Raw genomic sequence first — 24,986 nt, forward strand, 5'->3', positions numbered from 1 at the left:
CATAAATATTTCCCCTAGCTTTAAGTCTGACGTCAACAAGAAATGTATTCTGTTTTTACCATGTGATGGCTTTTTTTTTGGAAGCAACTTCATAAAAGCTGGCTTCATAGCATTGCTACATGTTCAGCATTGGGCAAGCCATTCTGTTTTCTTTCTTCGTTTTCAGTCCTGTCGATTCCATTACAGCAGGGAGCGAGCAGAGCCTTCTCCACCAGCTCCAGACACATCAGCAGGCACACAGTGCTCCATCTCTATGCAAACCAAGCAAGCACTGCTAGGTGGGGCCACTCCCTCTGAGGAGCTCTCTTGGTAACTGGCAGCCATTGTCATTTATGAAGGCAAACTACAACTTGGAAGCTAAGCATTATCTACCTATCTGTCTGTCTGTCATCTATCTGACAAGGCCAAGGAGGGGGGGGGGCTATTGAGCCTCACTATTGCTCAGGCCAGTCCCATCATCATAAAGCTACAATAATAATTTGTAGAGAGTGAACCATATGCCCAAGGCTCAGATGCTAGATGGGCAGACAAGGCAGCCTGCTTTGTTGTCTGTGTCCAGGCTGCCCCACAGTGCTCAGCGGACATCCCTCTCTTTGTGCAAAAAGAGAACCTTGACTCTCTCGTAAGCACAAGCCATTGTAAAGCCACCACATGGTAAAAGGCGGGACTATGATGTGATGAGAAATCTACATGCTCTCTCGGGCACCACCAGGTTCCGTATCCTCAGCCATTTCCCTGACAGATAGATTCACACACTCTCTAGCAAATCTGTGTGGAAAGGAAAGGATGCCTTGTTCTTGTCTAGCCTTTCATAGCCTAACCACCTTGGCTAAGAACATTTGGTTGCATCTAATGTTTCTGTATAGGTTTGTGGGCATTTGTAGAGTGAGTGTGCTGGAAGAACAAATACCTAGAGCATATTTTTTTTCCTTAGATGTCACACTTGAGCATCTAGCATGTCAATTCTGTAAGAGGAAACTGAACACACCCAGGAAGGGCTATGGCTTAGGGACCTTTCTGTTCCTGCTCAGAGCAGAATCTCAGCTCCTTTGAGAACTTTCCCAGAGTTCTGCAGAGCGTCCCCTCCCCTCACACCCCCACTGTGGCTTACACACTTAAAAGACATGCAATGTTATTTTAATGTCAACCAAGAATTTTCCTTAGCCTTCTGGTCTGAACCCATCTAATTTGATATGGGCAAAAATCCCCTTTCTCCCACTTTATATCCTCATCTTTATAGTTATGTATTGTTTCCAAATTCATCACCTGTCTGTCTCTTCTTGGGCATGCCCACTGCTGCCCATGCTGCAGTATCCACAGGAGGTGGCTAGGCATGTCATGGTTTGGATCTCTACCTAGAAGTCAGCCCGCTGACTCCTGGTGCCCACTCAGACTGCCATCACAGGAAGAGGAGTGCCTGGCCTCATGGCAGGTAGCAGACACTGTGCCATTTTTACATGGGACTTTAGAAAGCACTATTATTTGTTTCTGATTTTTAAGAAAAGAATGCCTTCAGTGTTATAGTGGAAATGCGGAGGAAGAAAAGAGAAACCACCACAGGGTTAAAGCCAAATTTTCCTTGAACAGATGATATTTCAGATGGCCACACTATTCCAGACGCATCAATTTCCTTGAAAATCCAATCCATATATGTGCATATGCTGTGCTGGCAGGAAGACTGCCTGGAATGGCCAAAACCCAAGAGCTAATATTCTTTTGGCCAGAATAATGCAATTATTATTTTCCTAGCTATCAGTCTACGCATACAGAGCCATCTGTTATGCAAAGCAAACATACACATCTCAATTACAGAAAATGCAGTTGCCTTGACAGAATTTGGACTACACCACTAACCAGGACTGTAAAATGTGTTTGCAGCTAGTATATAATGGATGCTTCTCAGGAGTTCCCTAATTAGCATTTACCTGCTTAAACTAATTATTCATCCTTCTTCTTTACTGGCTTATTGAGCTCAGTTGGATACTCCACCTGAGCATGGCATCAGAGAACACAACAGTGGTTCTCAGTTCCACTTGGTGTTAACAACACAGGGGTACACCTTATTTGGGAATGGGGATTTGCAAACCTATTAACACGAGGCTTAAAATCTACTGGAGGCGATAACGAAAGAGGGATCTCGGGGAGATGCAGAAGGATGCACACCATGTTAGCACCAGTCAGATGCCATGCCTTGGTTTGCACGGGTCCACAAGAAACTGGTGTGCACATCACAGTGAAGAGCACACGTGTTCTCCAAGGAAAGGCTCATGATTGCATCCCCCATTTGGAATCTCAGCAGCAAATAATCAAATTTGGCAGGGTTTCTGCTCCTTCCCCCAGCCCTCCTCAAATGCCAAATCTCTCTATTATTTCCCAATGTCTTCCTTGATTTAGCTGTCTCCCAGTAAACCCTGCTAACAGCCAGGAGGTTCCAGCCAAGCTGGATGTTTCCTTTGAGCTGTGCCAACCTTCAGAAGCTCTGAGTCTGGGTGGGACCTGCTTATGAGGAGACCAGAGACTCTTATCTCCACTGTTAGCCTGGAGGCAGCTGAAGGAGAGGTAGCTCGTCCAGTTTGGCAGAGCATCACACACACAAGACACACAAAACCTTCCTGCCGAGGCTGCATGTCCCCTTTCCCAAGCCACCACACAAAAAAGGGTCAAACTTGAGCCAACCACCTGTGCAGGAACAGATACCCAGATGTTGGGGTGCTTTCATGGCACAAAACATCTGGATAGTTAGCTGAATGGGAGACCTTATTTTGGGATAGGCTGGTAATCCATAGATGCAGCCTGGGTCTCAGAGTGCAGAAGAACCGAAGTGTTTGTGTTTCTGCAGAAAATCAAGGACTGTGTCCCTTGCCCTACAAGCCTCTGCATTCTCTTCTTTTACCCTCTGACAAACACATGTGAGCAATTAAATGGCAAACTATGAAAGGAGGCTTTATTTTATGAAATTGTCTTCCAGCATCAGGCAGAATTTTGCCAAGGCAGCGTACTCTTTTCTGGCAGGAACCCTCCCTGCAACACATTTTAATGGTGTCTTTCAGCATTTCTTGACTCCAAATGACTCCTGCCATTGTGTCAGCTCCCAGGATAGCACAGGGCACTCCATAAACATCCCGTAATAGGACACAAGGGAAGCACTATTAGTGTGTCCCTCTCCTACCGGGCACCAGGGTTTCAAAGTTCAAAACAACCAAGGGAAGAAACTTCATTTGTTCTCAATAAATTAATAATGATCCTTGGGGGTGGAAAGAGGAGGGGAACTCAAATTTCTGAGCACAAGTTTATTCTGAAAGCCCAAACCAGACAGGCTTCTCTGACTTCGAGGAGTCGGGTAGAGGCCCTTAAAGAATAAATTAGATAATTCAAGCTAAACAGAACATCTCGTTTAGAAGGAAGCACAGTGGGCTGAAGGAACATTCACATTCAGTGCCAAGAATCTAAATTGTTCAACTTACTTGTGAGAGGCCTAGGTAGATAGAGACAGTTTCAGAAATGTACAAAAATTTTCCTTCTTGATTTAGTGCAAATACGAAGCCATCCAGGGACTGTAAGAAAAAAAAATATATACTATGTTAATACATATGCACAGAGATACTAATAGTAAAGCAACAAAGTGAATTGATGCCATTTTTTCTTCATGTGCAATAAAAGTCCTAAGTTGGTTTATATTGCATTATATGAATAAATTAGTGGGCTAAAGACCACAAGATCTTTGCTATTTCAGCGAGTTCTTTATGCCTTTGTCATTCTGACCAAGATGCATTATGTTCCTGTGTGAAAATAAAGTCATGCTAATTTTATGAGACATTGCTTTTATTTGGGGGGATTCAGGGGTAACTGCCATTGAATCAGCGAGCTCCTCTGTTAAGGAATGGAAACTAATGAAACGAAAGAGGGAACAGCTTCTACATCACTACGTGATTGGTGTGCATGTTAACTTATTAATTAATAAGGTTGCTCTCCACACACTGGGTACCTGGTGTGATAAATAAAATAGGGAGAGTTGGTGTGTTATGGGTGAGTGTGTCTGGGCTGGAACCTCACGCACCACATTTCTGGCTTGCATTGTGACAGACCGAGTTTCTATCGTGCCCCCTGGGAACAAAAACAGAGAGAAGAAACTAACAAAAACTGAAGAGAATAAAAGTTGTCCACAGTGCTCTCTGTCACTCAGAAGCCTCCGCTGAACGTTCCTAAATGAGGGTTCTAGTTCTTGTTTGGTTTGACAGGTGATGGAAACCATCATGAGATCCAACCACAAACTCAACTCAAATTCGCTATAGTCTATACGAAGTGCTATCAAACGGATTTCACACCCTCTGCTATCCCCACAGCTTTTGCTTTGTGTTATTTGATTTTAACAGGTGGGGCTGCAGAAGTCTGTCTGTACAGGAAAACAACTTAAAGCTCTAGTGATATTAACAAAGGCTATGAATTTGCAAATTTAAGAACCTACGTCTGGAACCAAATATGTGGGCACACCAATGACACACTTTTATAAATACAGAAAAGTAGAAGAAGCCACAAAAGCAGAAACATGCATTTTTGCAAATCTCAGCAGTAAATTTTGGTCTGCTTGAATATTGGGGAAAATGTCACCTGCGTCTTCAGATTCTGTGGGTTAAATGTGTCCCCAGAGGATCACGAGATAAAAACTTATTTGCCAGCCCAAGGGTAGTGAGTAGACCTTCAGGAGGTACTTAGGGCAAGAGAGTGCTGCCCTAGGAATGTGCTGATGCTGTTTTCGTTGCTGTGGGCCAGGAATCCCAGGAACAGCTTCCTCTGAGGATGGATCTGGCCCTCCCTGGCTGCCTTCTCTCCCCAGTTATCACTTGCTCTCCTGTCCTCTGCCATGCAATGTTGCCTCACGAAGGCCCTGACTGGGTGCAAGCTCCTTGACCTTGGGCTTTTCTACCTCCAGCAGTGTGAGAAATAAATCTCTGTAGATTATCTAGTCGCTGATATTCTGTCCAAGCAGTGCAGAACAGGTTAAGATAAATAATTTATATATATATGGGATTACATGTACATTCATTTACATGTCAGCATGAAATGTGGATTTTCATGTTTCTGGCCCACTTTAGACACTTTCCCACACTGCCTAGGAACAGTGAAGGACCCTGGCTCTCGTCTCCAATTTGTGAGTTCTGAAAGCAACTCTAAAGGGGCCAGTGGGGGACGAGACTGCAGAAGAGTTCCCGACAGACACACCACTACCTGGGTTGCCAGACCATGTTTCCTCTGCAGATTTTCCCCAAACCAAAGACTGCTAATGGTTGTGTGCTTCTTACCACTGACAAAGTGACTGAAAGTACCTGTCAGGCCTGACCTTCCAGGTGAAGTGTTAGCACCATTCTGATATCCAGCACCAGGCGGGCCTGGCTGGGAACAGAATGACAGTTCACAGGGAAAAGGCTTCTGCCCTCAAGCACGTCAAAGATCTTGCTTCTACACATCTTTTACTTCACACAGTACGACTCTGGGAGACTAGGGTCCCTCCCTTCAACCTTCCCCCTGGGAAAGGGGCTTTGTTAGATTTCCTATTCAACCAAGTAGCTGGGAGCTGCTGGAGAGAGAGAGAGAGAGAGAGAGAGAGAGAGAGAGAGAGAGAGAGAGAGAGAGAGAGAGAGATGAGGAGGCCATCATGTAAGCCATACCATGCCCCAGCAAGTGATAGTGGAGACATCACAAGAGAATAAGGTGACATCCAGAAGGCTTCTGAGGAGCAAAGGACAGGTGGAGCTGGCCTGAAGTTAATCCCTTGTAATAAAACCTTCATGTCACGGGTGAGGAAACTGAGGCATGTAGGGGCTATCTGGCTGGATAAGGTCAGATAGCCAATTAGTGGTTGCGTCAGGATAAAGTCTTTTGTGCTGCCGTGCCTTTACAACAGTAGGACATCCCGACTGGTTTATTGCCAGACTGAATTTCTCAACAGTGGGTGGTGCCTCATTTACTCTTCTCTAAACAGAAATGAACAGGCACTCTATCCAGGCCTGCTGAGCCTAAAACCCTGTTTAGGGAGTTACTAGACTATTTGAACATTTGGATGCCTTAGATGTATATCATCTCTGTGTGTCCTGAATCTCAGAATATCAGGATCACAATAGATCTACCCCACCCTCTCTCTCTTTCCAATTCCCTCCCCCCCTTTTTCATGATATATTTTATTTTAAATTTTAATTTTTTTTGTTAAGGATGGAGTCTCTGTCAGGCTCCCAGACTTACTATGTAGCTTAGACTGGCCTCAAGCTATCAGTGACTCTCCTGCATCAGCCGTCTCAGTGCTCGGATTGTAGGGATGCTGTTACAACATTCAGATCTGAATAGATTTATTTTGAGTCTTCCTTGAGGACCCAGTGCCTGTCCTGAAGAGATGTTGACGTCACTTCCACATAGCCCCTCTTTACCATTAAAGAGTTTGTCTTACGACAGTATCCCTGCCTGGTACTCACTACAGTGTGAGTGGAGTGGGTACCACAGGGTGGCTGAACTGGGGCATAAACCCATTTAACAACTTCCCAGTTCTATATGGAGAAAGTAGAAGCTTGGACATGTCTTCAACTTCTTGATGAGTTTAAAACGGGTCCATGTCTACATGGCACAAAGACAACCAGTCAGCACAGTTAAGAAAATAACACTCAGGTACTGAGGGTGGCTCATCAGGTGCAATGCTTGCAGTGCAAACATGGAGAATGCAGTTCAGATCCCCAGAATCCACACAAGGCCAGGCAGGTGTGGAGACCCACCTATAATCTTAGCATAGGAGGCAGAAATGGGATCCCTGGCACAAGATGGTTGGCCATACTATCTGGAACTGGTAAGCTCTGGATTCACAAAAAGAGAGCCTGCTTGATATATGAGGTGGAGAGCTCTTGAGGAAAACACCAAAGTCAACTTTGAGGTTCCACAGGCATTCACACGTAGACATGTGCTCCCATGCACAGACATGCGTAGATATACAGTTGAGCATCCATATACATGTGAACAAATATACACACATACATATACATCACACACACACACACACACACACACACACACACACACATACACGCATGCATATGGCAAAAAACTAACACCTAGCTTAGGAGTAGGGGAAAATTGTACACATGTGGTGAATTAACCACATCTTCATGTTCTACTCATTATTCAGGCCAACTTTAACTGCAGTCTGAGATAGACCTCCATAGCCCAGGCTTGACTACCTTTCAGCTACTGAGCAGGAAGGGAACAGGGATGGAAAGCAGATTGTACACAAAGCTACTCCCTTCTGCTCAAGGCTGCCCCTTCCTCAGTTAGTTATGCCCCACTATTTAAATCAGTTTGAAGAGCAGCATCTACATTGGCTTAATTTCAGTGCTCCAATTTAAAAGGGCAGGAAGTGGAAGGAACCATTCAATCAGTAGTTTTGGAAACCAGATGCGATTAATCTGAGAGTTCTGTGGAAAGTCTTAAGAGTTTGAGTTGCGGGAGCCATTACATACCAATCTGTTGAATCACTACAGGCTACTTTCTAAAATATATTTTTCTAACTGCCCACTGTTTTCAACAGGCACCAATTAAGATCCTGGGGTCAGGGGGTTAATTAAAACTTCTTACCCACCGTGTAGAATTTTCTGATTATTAACTAAGGTTGGATTAAGATGAAAAAGAACCTACACAAATGTTAACACTCATCCCTCCTCAGAAGATTTACTGCAAAGCCTAAGATCTACATGCTTTCCTTAAGGCAGACAGAGAACAAAACCTTAGGAGCAACAGTAAAAAAAAAAAATGACATTTTAAAGATATGCAAGTATCTGATTTATCAAGACAGTTTTCTTATTACTGAAAACAGTTCCCAGCCACGCAGACGGGCCTGATGGGAGATTTCCTTTGTCACATCCCAGCAAGTCTAGGAGGCAGACAACCAGGAGTGAGGCTTGGATGCAGAAGTCAGGAGCTACAGTGTCTTGGAATAATAATGCCTGTAATTATAATTTATATCCCCTGACATCACGTAGCGCAGGCAGTGTATGCCACTTTTTCTTAACCCCCAAAGCTGGATGCGCCTCACAGTGTTTATCAAGTGATGAGGTTGGCTTCTTTGCAGAGTAGGGAACTAAGTACAGCTTCATGATGGAGAGGTACTAATGTTTAATGCATTGTGCTAAATGGATTTATATTTGTCAGAGTTTTGTCTTTGTGTTCCTTTTAATGCGCATTCCACCACAGCCAGATTTCTCAGCGAAATCTTACCAGGAGGCCGTCATAGGGACAATTCGCACGTCTATTACCACCGTGAAATTAGTGCTCATTCCCTTTTTTCCACATTCTGGTGCAGAAGGGGAAAGAAATCACCCTGAACTCTTTTCCTATGACCTAACTCCAGGCAGAGAGAAGAGCTCCCAGTAAGCCAGGGCATTTTAATGACAGATTATTTTAAACCAAGCCATCACCATCTGTTCCACCCCCTCATTATGAATGCAAAAAGAACATATTTCACAATTATATCGGTAAAAAAGTAAGCTCTCTGTGATCTAAATGCACACACGTGTTCTCTGTCCAATGTGCCAGGCATCTGTGATGCTCTCCTGATTCCAGCTCAGATTGGAAACAACATACTCACATGCAACACGGTCCCTGCCTGGTGAGGTGGTCCTTCCAAAGCCTGACCTCTTCACTGTTACCACATCATTCAGGCTGGCTGGAGCACATGGCTTTGAATCCCAGGCTTTTTAGACACTAGAAGGGCTGTTTTTACGAATGTGATCAGTGGCTTTGCTGGTGACAGGAGGGCCTCCACAGCAGACTAACTGAACTGAAGAATGAGATGGCATCAGGATTCAGTAAGCCTGCTCTTACGCTGCAGGAGAAGCTTGGCTTGGAGAGTGAGGCCTGGCCGCTAATGTCTACCTTGGTACTCTGTTTTAGCAATAGCTAAAAGAGTCCGAAAGGAAAAAAAAAACCTTAGAGTTCTTGGTTGCTTTTGGATATAATCACACTTTGATAAAACGCATAGAAATGCTACATGACCCGTGGTTGTTCTGGGAAGTGATGTTGAAGGCACGCATATGGGCTCCCAACTTGAGAGGCTGGACAGGGCCCAAAGTTCCACGTGCATCTCTTTACAGGGAAGAAGAAGAAGAAGAAGGAATCCCCCACTTTAGACTCTGAAGTCTGACCTTCAATACAGTTCTGTGCACAAATAAAAGCCCTATCTTCCGAAATGGCAATCTCACTCAAGAATATTTTCTCACGAAAGGTAAGGACATGCACTGAGGAGCCAGGTTCCTCCTCAACTCATCTCCCCTTCCCCGTTAAGCCAGTGGCATGTGTTCTGCTGTGCGCTCACAGCCGCATCTCCCCAGCCACAGCACTAAACTGAGTTAATTAGGTCGAATTCGATTTGATACTACAAATGAATTCAGTAACAACAAACCAAGACCCCTCAACACTCCTTTCTTGCTCCTAGAAGAGAGGGATCAGTATAAAAGGGAAGATGGGCTAGAGCGATGCTAAGACACAAAAAGAGCAACGATGCCTACTTCTCAGCAAGGGAACTGGGTTTCGCCTGGGCTCATTTAAACCCTACTTTGTGGGCATCCTGTGTCAGAGAGCTCATCTGTCTCCTCCGAGATGTGGGTTCAAGCCTGACACCCAGTCTGGAGAGAGACGAATGTCATGATCAACATCTAACCAAACAGACCACAGGCCTGGGTACACTGCCAGTGTGTGGCATTTGAGAGAGAGTCCCACGTGCCTCTCACTTTCCAGGGATGGTATATAAACCCCACATTGTGGCTTGTCCTTGAGAACTTAGGATCCCCCAAGGGACATGCTTGACAATGTGCATGGCAAAGGACTTCCGCTAGCTACTGTACAGATATTCACTGGTACTTTACTGTGTCTCTTAGCTGCTCATGTGATATGTTAATTAATGCAAAAGTGGTGCCCTCAGAGTTCAGGGCCTGGGAACTCAATGCTCTCTTTCAAGTTAAGGGAGGCACCTTCCCTTGTCAGAAATAACACAAGAGTACATTACTCTGGTCCTGAGAGACCTAAAAATGTCACTGCTCTACTTTGGCAAAACACATGGCACTTGGTCACACAGAGAATGCCATGTGTCTTTCCATTGTTGGCTATGAAAAGCAACAGAAAGGTAAAACCAAATGTTATCTGATATCCTGTAGATTCCTAGAAAGAAGGATTTTTGAGGTATGTGTGTGTGTGTATAACTATAGAGTTTGTTATTATATATAAAATATATATGTATATATATATAATAGACTATTACTAACACATACGTATTACATTTATTATTTGAATATATGATGCAGGCAACAATATGCAGCTCATTCAATAAACTGAGGCTCAGAGAAATTAAGCACCAGGTTTAGCATCATACATCTGGATTATGGCAAAAGAGAAGGAGGATGCTACCCTTTCTGAGACTTCCTGCTTGGGCGTCAGCAGTCTCCTCCACATTGATACAGCTGTACACACTTTTTGCATCTTTCAGCATTTCCTTCCATATAGGAATGCACCTTCCATTCAGCAGACACCTGTTGATCCATTCCTTCGGGGAACACCTATTGACTGCTTATCTTGCAGCAGGCCCATACAGCCTAGGTTTTCCAAAGGCTGGGCTTGATCTTAAAAGTCACCTCCTGGGTTCAATGACTGAGAATAAGGCTAACTCTGCAAAACAAAAATCCCCCAGGCAAAGGACAGCGTCCAGTCTAAAATACTCTGAACCCACAGGGGACCAGAGAGGGCTGTCACCTAGATCCTAAGACTTCCATTGGGAAAAGGCATGGATGATTACAACTCTTTCAAACATGCAGTTGGAACACAATAGATGTTGGAGAATATCAGCACCTTGCGAGAAGAGCCTGGTGGTGAGGTGTGGCTAGGAAGTGCCAGGGTTAATGAAGACTCCCTAGGATTCAGAGCCTTCCCTCAGAAAGCTGCACAGGAGATGCTGTGGCACACAGGTTGGCTGGAACAGGGACCTAGATTTCCGACCCCAGAGTTGTTCATTCAGACTGAGGGGTTTGCTTTAATTCTCCTCTCTAGAAATATCTATATCATTTTATATGGGAGTCGGCGTGAAGATAAGATACACTTCACAGAAATTTCGTTTTATAAGTGTTGTTCACCTGAAAGCACTTGTCGGTGTCAGGTGGGCCACATAGACACTCCTGTTATGGCTCATCGTGATATGAATCTCTACACCGGGGACAGGGTGACTTTAAAAGTCAAGCTTTTAAGAGAAAATAATAAATGCTTGTACATGTATTCCTTGAGGTAAGAAGTTTGTGTCAGGGGTAGTAACAATGATTAAAGCAGCCTGTGAGGAATTTAGCATCTTAAAGACCATTTAGAAACCTCGGATATTAATCTGCTGCATTCATGTGAGTTTCATTTCTAGGAACATTGTATTTGTATCTCTAGGGAAAAGGCATTAAAAAATTTGCACTGAAAGAAACTTGATTGTTACAAATGTAGTTTAGAAACTGGTTGGGGCCAATGCCTCTGCCATGGAAACCTCCCCTGCTAATTTCAGGAACCCATTAGAACAGAGCCCTCTGCTTTCTATTTTACAAATCACTCAACTAATTAATAATTAATTTTTAGTAGGCCCGCATAAGGCCATAAATATGATGGACCAATAATAGAAACTAGCGCTTAGTTCTTGAAATTGACAAAGCTCTGAATTGTGTCTGAAATCTCCCATGAGAACTTGCAGCTCTTCGGAACCCCACACTCTACAATATTGAAATCTTTACATTTTCTTTCTGTGCATTCTGAATGCTTAGGGGCTGTGTTGCTTCACTGCACCAGCTCCAGAATTTAGCTCCATATGAAGCAGAGACACACATTTATGGGAAAATCAATTATTCTGATGGAATTGGGGCCTGGCCCTGAATGAGCTCAGGATAAACAACTTGGTTTCCCACTCGCTTTGGTTCTCTGCTGCCTGGCTGACCTCTGCTTTCATTTCACAGCTAGCTGCTGAGTCTAGGTCAACAGGACCAGCCTCTGCTGCTTGTCCCTAGATTGCTTGTCCCTGCCAGGGCTTGGACGCAAGGCTCCTGCTTTTATCTCTCCTGCCTAATCACTTAACATAATACGCAGGGCGCAGAGAACAGTTGGGGGTTTTCTGCTGTGCATGAACGTCACTATTCTCAGAGGATAACAACTAAGGCCGCATATTCTTCATTAGGGTAGCTCTAGATGGCATCCTTTGAAGAAGCACAATTTGGCCAGTGAAATTTGCGAGGGCTAAGTCAGTTACGCGTGCATTAGTGGCCTGATGTGTTTACAGCACTCAGAACGGTGCTGAGCAGCTGTGTGGATCCTGGCTGTGTCTGTGGTCCACGTCAGGATCAGAGCGGGAGGATGAAGGCAGGTCGTGGGAGGTGGATGAAGGGATTAGTACAGTCGAAGATTAAACTCTAGCACTTCACATGGACTTCTTAAAGGGTGTCTTTTGTTTGATTATTTTATAATATGGAAAAACAAAAAGGAAATTCTCTCCTCTTTCTAATTCTATTCTGTGACAGTTCATCTGGGGAATTCAATGCCACTGCTGAAGGGGGTCTGGCTATTTTATTTTGTAAATTCATAGGATTAAAAGATGCTTTATCCAAAACCTTAATGGAATTTAAAACTCTGAACTAGGCCCTTAGCTAATATATAAAAACACAAGATTTAGTTCTAGGTCCTTATGCTTCTGTGATGCTTCCGCACATGCGCACATTGGGTAATAGGTAAATCAAAGCTAACATGTCTATTTCCTCAAAACTTTTTCTTTCCTTATGGCATGAAGAGTAAAAAAAAAAAAATACATGTTTCTATTTAAAAATTGCACAGATGACATTATCTACCATCATCACACTATACAATGGCACATCCTGGCCTCTTACTCCTCCTAACTAATTACACCCTGTCCACTGACCATCTTCCCTCCCCCTCTCCCCTAGTCTCTGGCAAACACCACTCTACTCAACTTCTAAGGAGCCAATGTCTTCACATCCCACATATGGGTAAGGCTGTGGATGCTTCTCTTTGGGTGCCTGGCTTATTCACTTAACGTGATGAACTCCATTTCATCCATGTCACTGTAAATGACAGGATCTCATCACTTTCTTTGAATGGATAGCATCCCTCTGTGTATGTACACCACATTTTCTTTGTCCATCCATCAATTTCATGGCTCTTGTGAATCATGTCATTATAAGCACAGGGTTGCAGATGTATCCATGACATACTGATTTTGTTTCCTTTGCATATACATCTGGGATTAGGATTGCTGGTTTACATGGTGCACCGGATCCATTTTTAACTATGTGAGAATGCCCAAATTATTTTCAACAATAGCCACACTACGGTACATCCTGCCAGTAGTGTAAAAGGTTCTATTTTCTCCATGTCCAGAATATTTTTTATAGAAGCGATTCTTACTGGAGTATGGCCATAGCTCACTCTGGTTTTGATTTGTGTTTCCCTGATGATCAATGACATTGGGCATTTGTGCAGTCATTTTGACAAATGTCTAATTGAAGGTCAGTTGTCAAGATTTAAATTGGATTTATTTTTGTTCCTGGGAATTTTTTTTTTTAACTTCCCAACATATTCTGGATCTAACCCTTTTGTCAGATGGGCACTTTTCAAGTGTTCACTCTTACTTGCTCAGTTGTCTCCCGAATCTGTGGTTTGTTCTGTAGAAGCAATTTGGCTTGGATGTAATCCCTTGTGTGTGTTTGCTTTTATTTCCTTTGCTCTTAGAATCTTGCCCCCAAATAATCCTTCACCATTATCATGTCCTATAACTTTCCCCCTGAACTCTTTTAAAAATAATTTTAATAGAAATCACAGAACTAAAGTTTTCTATAAAGAAGGGAAGTGCTGCTGAGGAGATGGCTGAGTGGATAAAGTACATGCTCTGCAAGTGTGAGGACCAGGGTTCAATGCTAGTGTCTACACAAAGGTGAGGGGGGGTGGGGCCTGTTTCTAATTCTGGTGTCTGGAAGGTGGAGGCAGGATCGACAAAATAAGCTGGTTGGTGAGGCTGGCCGTAACAGCAACCTCTGGATTCAACTGAGAGACTCTGCCTCAATGACTAAAGGCAGAGGGTGATTAAGGATGATTCTGACACTGACTCTATACACTCACGCACATAGGTATACAACATGCACACACATCTACATGCAGGAACATGCATATGTACACACAAATATGTGTACACATATATACACATATGCACCTGTGAACTGGCACACACAAGTGCACTCATGCACATGTGAGCATGCATACACACACACACACACACACACACAAACAATGCACACATGCAAAACTAAAAAGAGGTTAAATATGAGTAACTGATAAGCAAAGATAAAACATGAAATGTCTGCCTTGAATAAGATAGAATAAGAATAAGGATAAATTAAGGTGATTCAAAGACAACAAAGGATGTATGCAAACTCTGGAAATGACTAGGCCTCTTACCACTGCCTTCAAATGCAATGTATCAGGCAGTAAAAATAGTAGCCACACTGTATCATTTTGAATATTTGACAGACATATAAAATAATGATTGTCTCCATTATTTTTCCCTTAAGATTGATAATCTTTAAAAAATTTCTTTAAAAATATGCCAGGTGTGGTGGCTCACACCTTTCATTCCAACACCCAGGAGGCAGAGGCAGGCTGATCTGTGTGAGTTCAAGGCCAACCTGGTGTACAAAGTGCGGACAGGACAGCCACAGCTCTGTTATACAGTAAAACTCTGTCTCAAATAAGGAAAAAAACCTCCACACACTTCATATTGTCTTGGTATCTTAAGACAATGTATCCTTGTTGTCAAAGGACCGACATCAAATGGTCAAAACTTTCAGAAATGGGTTTGTTTTCTAAATGCTAAGAACTGGCAATGTCCAAAGAAAACTTCACAGGGTAGAGGAGGGACCTAGGGATGCTGCTGGGAGGTAGAGCTTCCTCCCCTCCCATCCTGGTGAGCTGGAGTAAGACTCTGTTATCACCTCCTCGCTTGAGTTCTTCAATGCAGTCGCTGGCAGGTAACACACCTGGACCACATTCCTCCTCTCTGCTGCCAACACAGGCAGAAGCGCTAATGGGGACTAAGCAAGTCACCATGCTTTTCTCTTAGCTCTTTGGCTGAACAGAGAGCCATATAGCTAACTTTGCTACAGATCCTCTCACATCCAACACAGCTGAATAATCGCTAGCACGCTTTCACCACTCAGGACCACGTGATTTTGCTGAAGATGCACAAGGGCCCTAACATTGTAGAAGGGATTCAGTACATCAATAACTTCCATCTACTCAAGTACAATGATGCCCCGATCTAAAGAAATTGTGAAAGAAGTGTGCAGTTGGCTATAGAAACTTCCAATCAATAGGCTTAGCCCAATTCTAATGGGCACAGAAGTCTATTTACACAGTCTTTTGTCTTAATTAGCTAGATCTTTAGAACAAAAGGAATTCAAGATCAGACACATTCTACCAGTCAATGAATCTGACGAACAGCGCGCCATCTCTCAATGACTACTAAATTTACCACAAGTATATTTAGTCTAAAGAACTTTCTGTGGACTTAGCCATGCTTACCAAAAACTCCCTCAGCTATAACAGTTGCATTGCCAACAATAACGAGATTGAGGCACAGATCATAATGATTAAGCCCCAAGTCTAACTTTTCACTTGGCCCTTCAGCCTAGTTTTTGAAATGCTGGGCTCAGGAACTAATACTTATTTTCAGCAATAGAACAGTATTTATCTTAGCTGTCTAGAGTCGTAAGGTGTCAAGATGATCACGTTATTCACAATGAAGACAATATTCCTCCACAGAAATCTCTCACACAAGGTTGCAAACATTTTAAGGAAGTCTCAGTAATCCAAGAAGGTAACAACCCTATGATAAGTGTTCGTTAGTTATCACTTAGACCTTAAGTAAACCCCAGTCTCTCCTACCAAAGACAGTGGCCTGATAGCAAGGAGAAAGTTCAAGGTCAGTGAGAGCCATCTCTCACAGTCAGGGCATAGCTTGGGTCTCCCTGGCTCCAGTACGGCTTTTTATGCATTTCAGCCCCCTTTTCTTTTATTTCCTTTTCTTTTTCTCCTCTTTTCCTCATTCCATCTACAATTTTCATTCATCCAGTCAGTGACATTGGGGCTGATAGTTGCAAAAATGGCTGCACTTCACAGCCAGTCATGTGGACCACATTTCACAGCTGATGTTCCCAAACTCCTGCTCAGGATGAAGTCTGTCCATGCACCCTAGGCAGGGAAGCAAGTCTGATTATGTTCTTAAGCTGTCTCTCGGGTGTGTGAGCCGACAGCAGCTCTGGCTCTGTACAACGCTCCTGTGAGTGGAGATGGCAGCATACTGGAGACGGGAGTCTGAGCCTCCAATGAGAGTTGCTCATTCTAACGTTGACCTTTTCCAACACGTGGGGTTTGTTTTATTGCTGCGCTTGGGGGTTTCTCCTTAGTATTAGGATGACCTACTTTGCTTTCTATTTAAATGCTTCACAGGCTTCAGGGTGATTGTTCCTAAAGGATTGAGACCCTAAAGATTTAAATTGGCCTCTGAGCCTTAATGGAAGACTTTTATTCTGAGGCAAATAAAAATATATATTATTTTTTGGATTTTGCCAACACAACCTTATGCTTTTATCATTTTCTGCATGCTACTTCCACTCGGTCTACTTGCCTGAGACATCTGCTCTCCCTCTTTGCCAGATTTTTACCCTTCTAGTTCTTTCTCATCATGAATGCTCCATTCTTCACTAACAGCCGAAACTAGTTTGCCTTTTACTAAACAACGGGTGTGCTCCTCTGGTAGGTATAACACGTTGTGCTTACCCGCATCCTCCATTGCATCTGAGCTGGTGACACAAAGCAATGGTGGCCAGCGCTGCTCTGTACTCAGTGATGCAATGAGTCTAGACGGTACGCAGGCTCAGAAAGTCATAATGAACCCATTCCCACATCTTCTTTCTATCCTGGACCCCTCAACCCAGGGACCAAAGGGATGATAATGAGCAAGCGCAACAAGATGACAGGAAGCCATTGTGCTAAATGTTCCAGTCTCTGTTGGGTCACCTGCCAAGCTTCCTTCTTCAGGAAATTAGTCCTTAGCTTTGCTTTGTGGGACCCGCTGTAGAGAATTATAAAGCTTACAGAGCTAACCAGCAGATTTGGGGGTGGGGTTAGGGCTGAGAGTTTCTGTTTCCTTTCTTAAAATGCCTTGTCTGCTTAGCTGGGCCTAGCAGCATTGTTGACAGTAAGATGAGATGTCTCAAAGAGAACTGGGGCTTTTTATCTCCACCTGGTGCTTTTTGGGTTCCTGTGGTAAAAGGAAGGCAGACCATGTATGTCGCTAGAAAAGAGAAGGCTAGGGACAGCCTCCTGGCTGAGAAAGTAGTAATGGGGAATAAGGCTTCCAGAATCAGTCTTTTGGAAGCCCCCCAAAGAGAAGCTGGGGGAAGGAAGAAATACTTTGGGTAGATGAGCACCTTTTGGTGGCAGATGCCCTTGACTGTGAGCCCTGAGGGGAGCTCACTGTAGTTCACTAGGGATAGACTTGCTTCCTTTCCTCACAATATATCTCGTCAGGTATTGGAGTTTGTGGGTCACAGCTCTGTACTACAGGGTGACTTCCCTCAACTCCACTCTCTCATCCTCAACACGGGAGGTGCAACTCTGATAAGAACATTCCCAGCCAGATTCTGGACAGGGCTCTCCTAGATCTGGGATGAAAGATGTCTGCTCAGCTCCTTGGGGGAAAGCTGGTGAGCCTGCGGGGCCAAAGGTGAAAAAGGTCCACACCCAAGTTTGCAATGAGAATACTCCACATCTTCCAAGAGGCAGTGATTAATGGTAATTAAATTTAATGGTAATTAAAAAGATACCACGACCTTCAGACTCACATAGACCTGAGCTGGAATTCTAATGCTAAGACTTCACCAGTTTCTCATATGAAAATACAAGGCTATGCATAGAGTCTTTATGGGGCTCAGTAGAGTTGCTGAACTGTTTGGGACTAACACATGTAAGAGTTTGGCAGGTGTAACATAGTCTGGACTCTGATCCAGGAAGCATTTCTGCTTTGTGTGTTTCATCTCCCATAAGCAGGAAAGGGAACTGAGAAGAGCTGATGTGGCTGTGAAAGCCAGCGAAACCAAAGAAGAAGCTACATATGACACAAAAGAGAACGGATTCTGATTTCACGGTAGAGAATTAAGCCTTCAGGGCTGGAGAGATGGCTTGGTGCTGGAAGCTCTTGCTGTACAAGCAGAGGACTGGAGTTCAGATCCTCAGAAGGCAGCTGGATGCTGGCTGGGTGTGGTAACCTGCTGTAAGTCCAGCCTCAGAGGGCAGACAGACGATCCCAGAGCAAGCTGGCTAGGGAATAAGCTCTATTGATGAAGTCGAGGCTTGACTGAGAGGGCCTGACTCAGAGCGGAAGGAAGGAAGATTCTCAATATTAGCTTTGGAACTCCACACTCTTGCATACACAGGTGAAAATGTGCTTGTAGACACACATGTACCTACATCCTTGCATGTGTACCACACATATACACACATGAAAAAGAAAAAAAGGAAAAGGCTGCACCTAGTTATAAACGTTTTTCCTTAAAGTTGAACACATACAAATTTGGTGAAGAGACTATCTGAAATGAGAAAAACACTATTTGTTAATTTTGAGGGACTACAGAAGTTATCAGAGACACATTAAAGGACTAGAGAGAGCCTACTTGGGTAGTACATCAATGCTAATTAGAAGATGAAAAGATAAAAAGACACAAAGGCAGCAGAAAAGTATTTTTAGCTTCATAAACATAGTCATTTAAAACGAGAACTACTGAGCTCTGGGCTAGTAGCCCAGTCAGCAAAGCACTTGCTGTGCAAGTGTGGTTTCTAGTACCCACCACCCATGTATACTGATGAGTGCTTGCAATCCCTGTGCTGGGGCCATAAAGACAGGCAGCCCCCGAGGCTTGCTGTTAGTCCACCTGGTGCCTACCAGGTCCTTGTGAGAGGCCCTATCTCAAAAAGCAAGGCTCACTGCACCCGAGGTTGACCTGTGGCTTCCGCATGCACACATGTGCATGGATACTTACACACACAAATGCACCTACTCAACTACAAAAAAACCAAGAAGGCGCCTAGAAACATATAGACCTACTAGATTCCCATATGCACTTTCTTCGTCTTCCGATACTGATGTAACTGGGTGCTTTAAACAACAATGTTGTCTGAAGATAAAAATCAGTCACACAGTCACAATGCTGGTAGTGTTCAGTCTCTTGGGAAGGCTTGCTATCTTCCTTCCTTGAGGAAGGCTGCTTTCTTGCTATGTGCTCACACGGCCTTTCCTCCCTGCCTGTGTGTAAGCAGCTTTCTCCCTCTTCTCCTTTCCCCTCACATCGGAGAAGACCTCTCTTGCCCTAGTGGATTAAGAGCCACCCCTGTATCTTTCTTTAACCTCAGTAGCCTTTGATGGTTACTTTTACTGCTTCCAGCTATATCACAGTGGACATCAAAGCTTCAAAATATGAGTTTGAGAGGCCATCAACCAGGCCATAGCACACATGGTTGGTTATACTTGTCTTTGACTATGTCACACGGCAAAGCAGGATTTAATGCTTACAGTGATACAGCATTTACTGAGGAGATCTTTGTTGCATCTCCAGCAGGAAGACTTAACCTGGAGTCAGCATGTACATATGTGACTTCCTGTTTCCCTTCTTGCATGCTCACCATGCAGGCGTAGAGACCCACGCAGAGCAAGCTGCAGTGCAGGCCTCCACATTGGCCTGCCACCTACACAGTGCAGTCTATTCTGCTAAATTGGACTGCACTCTTTCAAGTCGGGGAATATTAAAGGTTTTTGTTTGTTAGTTATTTTTATTTTGTATCAAAAGGCTGCCAGTTATACATTTGTGCATTTGAGTTTCTGGCTGCACAGGGCAGACACCTCGTGCTCATGCTGATGCCCACACCAGGCCTGGGACAAGCAGAGGGCTGCTACCATCCTGCTGTGTTGGGATTTCAGCTGATCTAGACAAGCTAGCAGGATTGCTGTCCGAGAGGTGTGATTTAAGGCATTCTGTGGCAGAACACAACCTGTTGAGTGGATTTTAATCCACAGGTACACTCATTTACAAAGGTCAGTTCCTAGGCAGCTTTCCTCCTTTCAAGTCACATGACATGCACGTAACAAGCAATATTTGGAGAAACACAGAAAAGCCATTGGCTATAGGTCCCAAAGGTATTAGAAGGAGACATCTAATTGTTTCAGAATAGCTGGATTGGAATAGGCATTTAGACTAAAGTGTTAGCAGTCTTTTAAAATAATCTTTAAAAAACGAGAGAAAAGAAAAAAAATTTCCTAGCCCTTAAATAGTAAAGATGGTAATGGGAATGCTTTCCATCAGTAATGTAACCACTTGATGCTAACTCTGTGGAGTTGCCTCTGCCCCGTCTGCAAGTCAAACTGAAAGTAGGTGGGCTAAAGAGATGCCTGTGTCGAAGCTTCCACAAATGCTATATCTAGCAGGGATAGAGGGAGGCAAGCAAGCCCCAGGCTTCACCTTCGCAACCCTGACCACACGTGTGGTTCTGGCTATGTGTTCTTGTGCTCTGCTGCTGTAAGGAAGGCTGGTGCCTCCCTGATGCTGGGTGTGCACAGTCTGCATGCCTGCGCACTGGCTTGTATTACACTCTTTTGTGTATACACAGGACATCTAAGCAACACAACACCTTTTACTTAATGTCCCTAAGTGGGAGCGATCGGTGCTGGATTTTAGATGCAAGTTAATTTTCCCCTTTTCTTCTGCATGGGTTTGAAATCTTAAATAAATTCAGTTCTGGGGACTGCCACTTTACTAAAAATAAGAACTTAGAAAGGTTCAAAAGAGAGCTGGAAGAAATGATTTAGGCGATTTAAAAATAAAAGTTTTAAGGAACAGCTAAGTACGTTGGATTATTTACTCCAGGAGCCTGGGGTGAGGTGAGTGCTCCTCCGTCTCTTCACAGAGGCTTTTGACTACCTTTATGGTTCATTAAGGCCTAACACAGTGTGGAGTGTTGGGAAGAGACAACTCCACACAGGACAGTGGGGACTGTTGAGAACAGAGACAGGGTACTGGGAAAAGTCACCATGCCTTTGAATTTCAATTTTAAGATGAAGGGCCCCTTGATGGCAAAAGATGGCTGATGAATGACCCTCACTGAACTTCAGCAGGGGTGCACACTCACATATAGGAAAGAGACAGACAGAGACAGGCAGTCACACACTACATGACAACTTACTCTATGGCACTATGTGTTGTGGGGTGACCAGGAGAAGAACCTGGGGTTTCTGGCTACAGCCCCAGCTTGGGCAGGCACATTTCCATAGAACTGACATTGTGGCACCGTGCTGGCTGAGGTTAGGGTGAGAGTCAAGCTAACACTGCTGCTCAGGGGTGCTGCTCGGGAGGAGCTCTAGCTCCCTCTGTAGTAGGTTTTGACAATACAACCATGAAGAGAAAGAAATGACCCTGCAGAGGAAAAGCAGAGGAATCGGCTCCAGTGAGCGGACAGAAATACACGTGGATAGGTTTCCCGTCCTGCACGCGGGAACATACCACAAACAGCTAGAGCCTAGGAAGGTCAGAAACTTCTGGTCCCTCCAAAGGGACACTGGATGAGAAAACACTTTTGGAACTGGCACAGATGGCCCCTGTCTACACAACCTCCCTCCCTCCCCCAGGCTACAAAGTCTCAAATTTCCAAGAGGTGATTTTGCTTTCTCCACAGCAGAGACAGGGAGATGGGGCCTCCAAAGGTCTCCTGCACCACAGCAGGGACGGTGGCAGCCTATACACCCATGCTCTCTGAGTGTGAAGCTTGGAAGTTGAAGTTGGGGACAGTGATCAGTGATGGTTCTGATATCTTAATTATCCAACTATTTAAGAACCAGGTCTCTAGCCAACCCCTGCCTGTCACAGCATCAGTGGCTCTTGCCAGTATTGCAGCTTTAAGCAGCGTTTACTCTGTGGGTGAACACAGCATGCGGTAAAATGATTTAACATCATGAATAAACACATATGCTTGCTTGGGTCCAAATTTTAGAAGTGACGAACCCATTCTCTGGCCCGGGATTTAATGGACCAGAAACAAAACTAAAAGGTATGTTATTTACTATGCATGAACAAATAGCTTCCTTTGTAGCCAGTAGGGCTTTGGAAAGTGAGGGCTGTACTTAGAAATGCCAGGTAAAGCTGACACACACCAGACCTACTGCTTATGTGTGGACACAGAGGGAGGGCACAGAGAGAAAGAGAGATAGAGATAGAGATAGATAGATAGATAGATAGATAGATAGATAGAGAGAGAGACAAAGACACAGAGACACAGAGACACAGAGACACAGAGACACAGAAAGTAACCATACCTCAACAGCTTTCTTCCCAAACCTAGAAATAACAAGTCTAGAACTAGTTGATTACTGATTTCAAGAGTCAGAGAAAAAAAACTCACTGGAAAAATAAACACATGAAACAAGAGGTTAATAGAAAGATGCCGCAAGAGGCAGCAGCACAGAGAAATACCTGCCACCAGCCCCTTTCAAACACGGGGTCCAGTGAGCCTGGTTCCCTCAGCTTGAGCATGGAATCCCCCAGTAGACCCACGTGCCATTTTACTTTTAGTCCTGTTCCTATTTTATGTTTACATTTTATTTTCTCATTCCCTGTCCTGAATCCCTGCTGCCTCCACTTTCCAGGGCAGTGTTTACAGAGATCTTTACTAGAATGGGGGAGGTTGATGAGACCCTGTTTTCCCCTCTCTGGTAATGTTCATTCCTTTTTTTTCCCTCTTCCCAGAGAATAGATAAGTTTACCCAGAAAATAAAAAGCTAATACAACCTTTAGCTCATCAACAAAAGTATGTCTTGTTGTAGCCAGGAATAAGTTAATAAAACAGGGGAAAGGCTTAGTGGCTTAAAAATAGGTTCCTTGGGGTTATGAAGGGACAATGTTGTTTTTTCTTCCCAGCGTGCAAGGATTTAATTAAGTGATAACAGTCACCTTGGGGTGGCTGCACAAGGCAATAATATCTAGGTGGAGAAAAATGCTGAAGAGAGTTGAGTACAGTCAATTTATCTTCAGAGAAGGCAATAAATGAACAAAGCATAGGTATTGGGCTGATTGTTTCCCAGCGTTTCCACTACTGATAAGCATCAAAAAAAAAAAAAAAAAAAAAAAAAGAAAGAAAGAAAGAAAGAAAGAAAGAAAGAAAAAGAAGGACAGAGATTTGGTATTTTCAGCCTCTGAAATGTATTAAATACACAGAAAGGAAATGAAAAAAAATGATCTGAGGTCACATCCTCATATTCTAATTACAAACAGTTTGGTAATTATTCAAGCTACACATAGAACCAGGGGATTTTCATGTTGACACAAAGGACAGAAATGCAGCTGAGTTGTTTATTTAGAAGTAAACACATTTAAAGGGAGGAAAAAACCCACCACCACCCACAGCACAAAAAGGCAGAAGCTGTATAGAGGCAAGTGCAGAGGAAGGGACATTCATGGTCTCCTTCCGAAATGGCTGCTTTTCTCTAGTCCAAGGTCAAATGTGGAGATCTTGGGGGAGAGGGTTAGTTTGGCAGTGCTACAGTCAGGCACGAACAAACCAGCAAAGAGAGAGACCCACACAGGGCCATCAGCAGCCCTGCAGAATATCACATGACACCTGTGAGGGTGCCATGGAGGACAGCAGAATAGCCACAGAACCCCTGGCTCCGGCCAGGTCCAGCTACTCAAAGGACTGTGCTGACAGTCCAATGAGGAAGTCGGCAATGGCCAGAAGGCTCAGGCAGGCACAGAGATAGTTCCTTCCTTTTAGGAGCTTCTCCTTTGCCCACCTTCTCATCTGTGAGCAAACAAGGTACCCTGACTACCTCCCCTCTGCGGGTTATAGGCAACAACTGAAGAGCAGATTAAAACAACGACAGAAAAAGATAGAATCACATGTAGTCCATCGGAGAAAGCCTATCCTCCTCTATGAGTCTTGTAAATGTCTGACTGTTGGGGTGAATAAAGCTCCATGAGATTTAACTATACAAATATATCCTATATTATACATACTTCTACATACTGATACACATATATAGGATGCATATCATACACACATGCACACAATACGCTGCTTTTACGAATCATAATGTAAATATCTGTTTTCTGATGGTCTTAGGCAATCCCCCTGAAAGGATCATTAGACTCCAAAGGGGCTGCAACTCACAGGTTTAGAATCTCCTTAAAGGGCTGGAGAGGTGGCTCAGAGGTTAAGAGCACTGCCTGCTCTTCCAGGAATCCTGAGTTCAATTCCCGGCAACCACATGGTGGCTCACAACCATCTACAATGAGATCTGGTGCCTTCTTCTGGCATGCAGGCAAAACACTGTATAATTAATAGATAAATAATAAAAAAAAAAGAATCTCCTTAAAGGAGCAGTCAGTGGGATAGAGAGAGCCAGTCCATACACATGAGGCTACATAAAGATACAATTGTCTTTCTTTTCCATTCTTTGAAACAGTGCAAATGAGACCCATTCTTGCCTTGGCTGGTAAACCACTGTAAGGCTACATTCACCGGCTTCTGGCCCTAGAGTCTGCAGCTCCATTATGAAGCAAGGAAGACTACAATTCTTCAGATAAACATAGTTGCCTTTATAATCAGCCCGAGGCAGGTTAGCAGCAGGAGCCTCTAGCCACCAGTCCACCAGAGCTTCCTTCCATGCCACGGCTCTCTGTGCCATCAGGTCTGTGTATTCCACCACCCACCTTTCTCTATGGTGAGTTGTCTCTCAAAACTGTGTTCACTTGCTGAGTGGTGGTGGCCTTTAATCCCAGCACTCAGGGAGGCAGAGGCAGGTGGATCTCTGTGAGTTCGAGGCTAGTCTGGTCTAC

At 44.0% G+C, this 24,986-nt stretch overlaps 1 protein-coding gene across 19 annotated transcripts in view; it reads right to left on the reverse strand.

The window, feature by feature from the left end:
• The window catches only part of NPAS3 (neuronal PAS domain protein 3), an 836,020-nt gene that overhangs the window by 236,257 nt on the left and 574,777 nt on the right, over positions 1–24,986 (reverse strand). For all 19 annotated transcript variants that reach the window (XM_084791792.1, XM_084791793.1, XM_084791790.1 and 16 more), the window contains one exon: positions 3,465–3,554. In XM_084791792.1, the coding sequence (XP_084647918.1) occupies positions 3,465–3,554 (90 nt within the window). The remainder of the gene's footprint in view (positions 1–3,464; positions 3,555–24,986) is intronic.

Source organism: Acomys minous, assembly GCF_964271855.1.
Source record: "Acomys minous genome assembly, chromosome: 8".
Lineage (NCBI taxonomy): Eukaryota > Metazoa > Chordata > Mammalia > Rodentia > Muridae > Acomys > Acomys minous.